Source organism: Acanthaster planci, linkage group LG01 (genome assembly GCF_054643075.1).
Source record: "Acanthaster planci isolate LZ-2023a linkage group LG01, COTS_SCS, whole genome shotgun sequence".
Classification (NCBI taxonomy): domain Eukaryota; kingdom Metazoa; phylum Echinodermata; class Asteroidea; order Valvatida; family Acanthasteridae; genus Acanthaster; species Acanthaster planci.
Window position 1 is genome coordinate 36,588,420 of NC_141777.1, and position 9,218 is coordinate 36,597,637.

The 9,218-nt window shown below is 42.3% G+C and overlaps 1 protein-coding gene across 2 annotated transcripts in view; it reads left to right on the plus strand.

The window, feature by feature from the left end:
* LOC110982126 (protein transport protein Sec23A-like) overlaps window positions 1-9,208 on the plus strand; it is a 42,808-nt gene extending 33,600 nt beyond the window's left edge. For both annotated transcript variants that reach the window (XM_087143047.1, XM_022240326.2), the window contains 7 exons: window positions 1,653-1,759; window positions 2,392-2,623; window positions 3,635-3,793; window positions 4,356-4,442; window positions 5,357-5,512; window positions 6,510-6,575; window positions 7,449-9,208. In XM_087143047.1, coding sequence (XP_086999173.1) covers window positions 1,653-1,759; window positions 2,392-2,623; window positions 3,635-3,793; window positions 4,356-4,442; window positions 5,357-5,512; window positions 6,510-6,575; window positions 7,449-7,538 — 897 coding nt within the window. In that variant the 3' untranslated portion in view covers window positions 7,539-9,208. The remainder of the gene's footprint in view (window positions 1-1,652; window positions 1,760-2,391; window positions 2,624-3,634; window positions 3,794-4,355; window positions 4,443-5,356; window positions 5,513-6,509; window positions 6,576-7,448) is intronic.
* Window positions 9,209-9,218: the final 10 nt, after the last annotated feature.

Here is a 9,218-nt window from a genome sequence, read left to right on the forward strand (position 1 = left end):
GCTTACTCCAGACTGGGCTACCATGCCTGCGCTGAATAATTCATGAGTCAAGTCGCTAAACTCTGATTGGGCGAATTGTTTGTTGGTGGCTGTTAAGCTGACTGGTCCCACTTTGAATTATTCATGAATCAGACAGTCAACTGCCATGATTGGATTGGCCGTGGTCTGGAAGATTATGACATCATGGGGATGATTGCTGATGGAATTGTTGACATTTCAGATTGGTTGGCTGCACATTAATTATAAGCCTTCTGCCTCTGGAATTGTGTGCTAAAAAATTAAATGTCTGATGATATTCCGAAGAGCAGTGGGAACAAAATGTGATGGTCTCTTTGTACATGTTTGCTGTAACTAAAGCGATGAGGAAAGTCAGATGGTTACACATACAGAGCTGTACTGTAAATTCTCTCGATAGGGTACAATTTATGGACGAGTACACCACGGCTTCCATTTTGACCTCTAAGGATAGGGGCCCCTCATGTCAAAGGTTAAAGGGGAGGTATACAATTGAAATGGAGTCCTTAGGGAAGTAGATGTTGGAGACTGTCATTTAGTATTCATGTGTTTTGAAACAAAAGGCCAACCTGTGAACCTGTGAAGTACGTGGTGGTACATGTACAACCACAGTGCAAACACCATGTGGGGGGGGGAGGCTAGGTAATGCACATGTACACAGGGCAAAATTAAGGGAATAAAAATATGCTTGGCTGGTCTTAAACGTGCGTTTAAGACCAGCTCAGGAGAATGGATGCGATTAATGGCAAGGAGAGGCATTTATCAACATTCAGTCTCCTGAGCCGGTCTTAAAACTTTTAAGTTAAGACTGGCCAGGTACAAATTTATTCCGTTCATTAATACTGTACTTTTTTAGTCAGAGAGTCAAAAGAAGTCAATGATAGATTTCCACCGATTTTTTTTTTTTTTTTTAACCTTCATTTTCTTGAACACCCCCGTCCATTTTATGGTATATTTCTCGTGCAAATTTTCCTGAAGAATCTCCATGTGACTTGGCGCATGAGACACGTTTTGCGTGCCACGTTGTACCCAGACTCTTGACCAATAAGGATAGATTAAACTGTTTCGTATCCAGATGCTGGAGCGTTTTTTTCATGCAGTGGGCTTTATCAAATCTCAGCGGGCATTATCAAATGTTAATACATGGCCAGGTTGTGCGTTGTTGCATAGGGAAACTGTCTGAGGTATTTATGAAATATTTTTTAATATACTGTCATGACATTAGCATACTTTCACTTATTAAACAGCCACCCGGGGCAGCTCTTATGGTATGCACCAAGTCATTCTAACACTGGCTTCGAAGGACATTAAACGATGATGAGGGTAGCCCCAAAAGAAATCTTGAATTGGAATCACTGCGTTTGCCATACGACCTGTACAAGATTGGGTAGTTCTAATTTATTTAGGCTCAAGTATCGCTCGTTAACTTAATACAGTTAAGGATTATTTGATGAACAGAATACGTAACAGAGCACGGAAGTGAACGTGTTTATCATTCAGATTCGGGGCCAATGTGTGCCGCAGAACAGTTGCAAACAGCTCTCAACAGTGGCCAGACTGACCCAACCCTCTGGGGTATCATCTGTAGCATTAACTTGAAAGTTGTTCTTTGTTTGATTTCTTTCTTTGTCCTGCAGCACAATGCGCCCATCCCACAGGGCGGAAGAGGCTGTGTCCAGTTTGTCACTCAGTACCAGCACTCCAGCGGCCAGCGCCGAGTCCGTGTCTCCACTCTGGCAAGGAAGTAGGGACAGTTCTGATATTTGATTTTCCCACTGTAACAGTACTTGTACATGTAACTGTGTGTTTTGTTTTATTCCTTTCAAAGTTTTTTTAGTTCTTTAGTCCTTTTGTTTTTGGCTTTTTCCCAGTACTTTTTCATAAATTATTTTTTGTCCCTTTTTTTGAAGTCAAATATTGGTGTCTGAGTCCTTATTAATTCAGTTTCCAGCAACTTTTCCCTCAAAGATCCTTGGTTTGTTGGAGTTTTTGTTGTTTTTCGAGTTCCCCATAGTGTGCCATTTTTCCCCGTTACATTTGCTTTTCATCACAAGTATAAATCGGGCTTAAGGCTTTGCAGGGTCTCAACTTGAAAGGTACTGAGATGCTGGTATTATTTGTTGCACAGCCATAGGTAAACTCGATCAATACCTTTTGTGAACCACTGATTGATATGTGGCAGGTAAGCTGTACATGAAATATATTCTGGGTACCAGTCAAAATTGACCACTGGTTGACAAGTGATTGTTGTTCAAACTTACCCCCTAGATGTGGACCCAGCTTTATAGACAGCTGTGCCAAACAGTTCTTAACTTGTCTCCAGAATATTGTATGGTGAGTGACGGAAGTTAACTTTTTCTTTGCCTGTCTTCTCAGCTGGGCCGACGCGGCCATCAACATCCAGCACATAGCGGCCGGCTTTGACCAGGAGGCGGCAGCCGTCCTGATGGCCCGCATCGCCGTCTACCGTGCCGAGAACGAGGAAGGGCCCGATGTGCTGCGCTGGCTGGACCGCATGCTCATCCGGCTCTGCCAGAAGTTTGGGGAGTACCACAAGGACGACCCCAACTCCTTCCGCTTTGCCGAGAACTTCACCATGTATCCCCAGGTTGGTGTGTGGGGCAGGCATCCGAGGACGTGTCTAGCTATGCTAGCCATGCATGTCTCGCAGTGTCCGCTTCGTGCAGAAATGAGAGAAGGTGGTTTTTTTTTTTGCGCGGACTCACCATGTGCACGCACAGTTCATAAGTATTTGGTTGTGACCACGCTGAGCCACCAAAAACCTGTTGCATTGTAATCTGTACAGTCTTTGCATGTCCACCAGGCATGTGGTCCAAAGTCACCACCATCTTCTCTAATCTTTACCATAACAGACAGACGGTACTTTGCTATGAGTGTACCGGGGATGGCATACGTGTTGCACCGTTTACCACTTCATGCCAGATGGCATCTAAACACACAGAGATTCCCTATGTCACAGCGCACTCATACACTGTACCAGTGATGGAATGCCCTTGTCGACATAATCCTTCGTATATTGGGCAACATAAATTTCAATGTCAGGAGTTGTCTGCTGTCCCACTCTTGAACAAGGGCTGTTAATATTGATTGTCTCCGTATAAAATGTACGGTTTTTCACCTTGGGAATGAAACTGGTGTTTTGGCATGTTGACTTTCAATCCAAACTGAGAATTTAAGTCAGATGAGTGGAAGCTTATCTGTAAGGGAAGAAAGACTTCAAAGTCTGCACGTTGGAGAGTCCCTAAGTCTCACTGCCGTGTTTGTAAGCTAGGTTTGCAGTTGCCCTCATGGTTTTTAACGCTCATTGTTTGATAGATAAGACAACTGTGTATGACAATCCCAAGAAGAATTCTAGGGCGTCACCATGCATGGAAAGCTGAGCTACCGGTGTAACAGCTTTTTAAGGGAGGGGTGGGGAGAACTTTGAAGCCTGTCTAGCACTGCTGGTGATTTCACGTATGCACAATGATAGGATTTCACCAAAGTATCCCAAAGCAGACAAGACTACATTGATGTTGTTTGTGCTTATCGATTGAGTCAGAGAGAAGGGAAAAGAAGTCGAATGATTGAACCTGCCGTGGCGTACTTTCCCATACAGTTCATGTTCCACCTGCGTCGCTCTCAGTTCCTGCAAGTCTTCAACAACAGTCCTGACGAGACGTCCTACTACCGACTGATGCTGATGAGAGAGGACCTGACACAGAGTCTCATCATGATTCAGCCTGTACTCTTCTCCTACTCCTTTGATAAGACAGAGGTATGACCACTCTCTCTGCTGCCCTCTTTTTCTTTTGTATGTTGAGACTGCCTTTCACTTTGATACCAAAGCCCTTCATTGGTTCACCACAGCCTTCAGAATTGAGACTGTTGATGGAAACGGTGGTTTTACTGTATCAATTTGATTCCTGCTTCGAGACGTGTTGAATTATTGAATTTTCAGCAGAGGTCCAAAATCTAAGATGCTGTTTTTAATTTCCACTCAGGACTTTAACTTAAAAAGTTACTTTTGCATTGTGTGAGTCGGGGGGAACCGTAATGGTCAACATTCCAGTTTAAAACATTTTGAAATACCAACAGTGACAACAGGCCGGAATGAATTAAAATGTGAAAGTACCTACTCCTTACAGTGAGGTACTTACAAGAGACAGACTTGTGGAGTAGATAAACACATCTCTATTGTCTGATTGAAGCATTCAGTGCAATGTTATCAACCTTTTGACGAGGCAGTACTGCATGGAGGAGCATGGGTGTCGCGGATGTGGGTCCCAGCCCCAAGTCTGATATCTACATGTATCTATTTGATTTTCTTACCTTCTTAGCCCGTTCTCCTGGATACCAGCAGCATCCTGCCAGACCGTATCCTCCTCATGGACACCTTCTTCCAGATTGTCATATTCCACGGAGAGGTCAGTGATAATGTGCAATCCTTTCTGTCCGTTGGTCTTGCTTCGGTGTGACCTGTGTTTAATCTTACCCATTTTCCAGATTCTGGGGTTCACAGATGTGAGAATGCGTTCTGTCACATTTGCCAGTGAGATCAGTCTGGAAAGCTTCAAAACAGGAGCCGAGAAAATTTCATTGTTCTGGCTGGTTCATGTTTGACAAAAAAAAGTAAATATAAATGCAGATGCATGGTCTTGAAAGTTTTTTTGTGCCGTGTATTGGCAAAAATTGAAAACACTTGACACGGTCCCCACAGTCATGGAAAATCCGAGGAGAAAAAGTTGTCCTGGAGAGTCATGGAAAAGTCATGGGATTTTATGGGAAATTGGGAAAAATGGGATGTTCTGGAATCCTGTTGTCAGGAAAACAAGTCATGGAATAAGTCATGGAAGTAAAGATCTCGCAAGGGTTGTTTTTGATAGACCTCTTTTGATTCACGAAATGTACGTAAATCGGTACGTTGCAAGGTGCTTGTACCTTTTAGAGTCCAGGGATGTTTCATTCACCTCACACGTGGATGTTGAGCCTTGAGCGGGGTATAAAGTTACAAGTGGTGAAGGGAGACATATTGGTTAAGCTATGCTGTGGCACCACACAGTAATTGCTTCTCCTGTGATTTGGTGGGGTTCTAAAAGGAACCAAGGAACTTGACAATTTGGGCAGTAAGCACTACTTTGTGCAGTCAGAAGACTGAAGGATTCCAAAGATGGAAGATGGTTATGTAGGGAAAGAGTGAGTAGAGCACAGAGGGGCACAGGATGCAACTCTAGAGAGTGAATCGGGTGTCAGGTGAGCGGATTTGGTGTGCGGGTGCGGTGAAATCTGACAGTGTTTTGTTTGACAAGAATGTCTCGTCTTGTCTTGGCCCGCGCGGCAGACCATCGCCAGCTGGAAGCGGGAGGGGTACCAGGACCTTCCTGAGCATGACATGTTCCGGCAGCTGCTGAAGGCGCCCAGGGACGACTCGCAGGAGATCCTGCAGAAACGATTCCCCATGCCCCGCTACATAGACTGTGACCAGAACAGCAGTCAGGTCAGTGCATGCCTGCAAGAGGGTGCTCTTGGATCCATTCCGGCAGAGCCCTGTATTCGCTCTTTGCTCACTGCCGCCATAAGCATGCAGAGCCTCTAACTGGCAGCTTGTGCAATTGCGTCAGAATGGCATGGTGTAAGAACTAATGCAGCACGTGCATATTACATAAACAACATACACAAGAATCACTTAACCGGCTATAGTTGTTGTGTAAAGGCGCCAGATCGAGGCTCTGCATGCCTATGGGTGTCACCATTCTTGGAAACAGACAGATGGGTTGCTGTACACGGACTATTAGCTCACAATAGCTGCATGCCGTACTGCGCACAGAACAAACAACCGTTTTGTTTCCAAAATCTTAAGGTTCAGGTTCATTCAGGATGTTTGGTGAGAATTGCGTCAGCGCAGTGCTCATTTAAAGGGATTCTTGTCCTAAAATGTTTCATCATAATGCGCATCTTTTCTCTCTGATATATCTAGAAGATTCTTTAATAACCAGAACAAGGAATTCAAATTAGTTTACATTTACAACAATACATGTATTCCTGTATGTCTTACAGTGGTTATTTGAATGATTCATTCAAGAAATGTTTTTAAGTACAGACCATTTGAAATGAGATTTGAGTGTCGTCCATATTGGTAAAAGAAAGGCCCGCGTTAAACTCACTGTCTTAAAACTAATGTCCACAGTTTGTCAGAGAATGAATTGTGTCGCACTATTACTCTGTTCTCTTGTCTGAAGATTTTAATGGCTCGAAAATCACTTCTCTGTTTGTGATTTTTGAGAAATGAAAACAAATTTTGTTTCTGAAATCACTTTTTGTACTTAATTTCTTATAAAAGTTCTAAAGGAGAACATCAAGGGTTAATGGCTCAGTTGGGTTGAGCACATGTCATGTGTTTAATTGGTTCCAGATTCACATCCTGGCTTGGGTTGCTTCTCGTTGCTTTAGTGAAGAGTGCCATTCAAAAGTTCAGTTGTGTTTTCACCTTGCAGGCTCGTTTCTTGCTGTGCCGAGTCAACCCCTCACAGACACACAATAACATGTACGCTTGGGGACAGGTAAGCGGACAACAGTGATTGGAAGAAGTTGATAAGTTTCTTCTTTTCAATGTGGGGATTTAGGGATTGTGGGGATTTTAGTCTGTTTGGACTCCCAGTAACGCTAACTACCTAGGCATTCTTGCTAGGAATCTTCCCAAATCCTCACTGTGCATTCTTTGTACTCGACCTTTTTCTGGGCGTCAAGTCCTAATGTAAATTGGTTCAGGAGGGGCTCCACCTTCCTCCATCCCGCCTCCAGATTCCTCAAACTCACTCGAATATTTGGATCTGGAAAGGTTAGGGGTAGTGGTGGTTGAGGATTCTAGAAGTGTGGTGTTGCAAAGATCCTGCAAATGTCAGAACATGGTGGTAATTAAAGTTTTAAATTCATTGTCCGTGCTCATAATATTGCATTTCTTTAAGGGCGATGAAACTGATTGATAAAACTGTTTGATAGAAGAATACCTTATTAGCAGTGACAAAATTATTGCGTTTAGAAATTTCTAAATAAAAAAATTCTAAGATTTGTAGAAAAAATGTTGAAAATCTCAATAGTTGGAAATTTTAAATAAACATAGGGCTAACGTTGAATAATTCCAAGAAAATTGGAGGAACATGAAAGGCTGAAACAAAATTATATGTAAAAAAAAAAATTATGTAACGAAATTAAATGTCAAAATCTTTCTGAAACGAAACTAATCGTTAAAAATGTTTGGGTGGGTTCGAGGAAGATTTTAGAAGCTGAAGTTATTCCTATGTACCCTGAAGGACCACAACTTTGTCAGTAATTTTCTACCATACTTGCCAATTAAGGAGAAATAGCTCTCAGGGATTCCAGTATTGATCCTGGATATTACAGCATCTTTGCCCTGTTTTTCTCTGCCTCTACAGGAAGGAGGGGCACCTGTATTGACGGATGATGTCAGCCTCCAGGTCTTCATGGACCACTTGAAGAAACTGGCCGTCTCCAGCTCCTCTTAATGCTGAGCACTGCTGCTTATACAGGAGGGCATTTGTTCACGAATTACATCATTTGCAACCTACTACATCAACTACATGTTAAAAAATGCTTTTGGGAAGGCGCAGAGTGAAACACCCTTGTCTGTGTAGTTTTCTCTTTGGATGTCTCGGTAATTTATCTGTAAAGTTGTGTACAGGATATTATGTGGCATTGGCTCCAAAAGGTCTCAACCATACAACTCCAAGCACATGGGACTCTGCTGCCAAATTACAGTGTCTTTGATAAAACTTGGAACTATGTGCCTGGATCAGTCAATATATTCAAGGCCATATTTTACCACTTTAGTGACTTATTTGAAAATACAGCTTTTTGGGGGGCAAGCAGAATTAACTTTTTTTTTCTGTCCTTGTGTTTTTTCATTTTTCGAAGTGCATTTATGTGTCAAGTGTAAAACCTACTAGACTTTGTAAATCACATGTTGAAAAAAAAAAGTAACCTAACATAAATGGTAACTTCAAACTGGCAAGCGAAGTAGAAAACGATGACATGCAAAGCAACACATCCTTAGCTACAACTTTTCTATCAGCTCAGCATAACCATGTGTTTTATCCATTTATTTTGAGGGAAGTCAAGCCAAGCCAAGTAAAACAAGTGCAGTCTCTTTTTTTAAGTTCAGTCTACATCGCAGTTAATTTTCCCTTTTTGGCCAGTGACTAACTCTCAAATACTGTTGTTCCCTTCCTCATCCATCTATCTTGAAATTGAAAGCTGGAAAGTTGCATAATATGTTATTTTAATTTCCCTTTGTGCATTAAGGATCTTTACCGGCATGGATTGAAGATGCAGTCAGTTTAATATCCTGTCGTTCAGTGCGCCACTTCAATCACTGTTGGTTGTTTACGACTTTGGGCAAAATCCATTAATGATGTCTGCAATTTGGTAGTCCAGCTCAGCTTGTCTCTGCTTTCAATTTGTTTTTGTGCTGTGTTTGGAAAGCTCCAGCTGAGGGTTCCATGCTGAGCATTGTCGTCATCCTTTTGTGCCTATTTGTGTGAAAAAAAAACTAACCCCCACGAAGGCTGCTTGCTGTTGGATGTGCAGCTGGAATGGGAAAGGTTTTGACCATTGTGAACTTTGGCCACGGTAAATAAATGACAGTAAGCAATACCCTCAGTTGGGAGTTCATCAACATGTTTCAAGATTCATGTGCTCACGCAAGTCAAAAGTGAGCTGCTTATTACTTGACTCGTTCACGCAGTGGGTCGAAACCGAAAATAACCGACAAAAGGTTGACCTGTTTGGTGCATTAACTTAGGGAACAAGTTGTATTTGTAAAGCACTTTTTTCGGAGGGGGAGGGGCAAATTTTCAGGGGGGGGCAACAAATTGATAAATCATTAACAGAGGAAGGTCACTTTTGAGGTTTTCAAGAAAATTGATGATTCTCATCCCCTTCCATCATTTGCTTGATCCTTTCCCCGCTTTTAATATTTAATGTGGTTTTTTGGGGGGGAGTTGAGTTGCAAGCAACAAGATTTTTCATTATTCATTGATGTAATAATTATAAACTGCTACTTCCCCAAATGTCAATCTTTACATTGGGCGATTCACATTTCAGTTATCTTAAGTACTCTAGCTTATTATGCGAGTTTTGTTTTAAGACAGCTAATTAAAAGAACCACCACACAGCAGTCGGAGGAA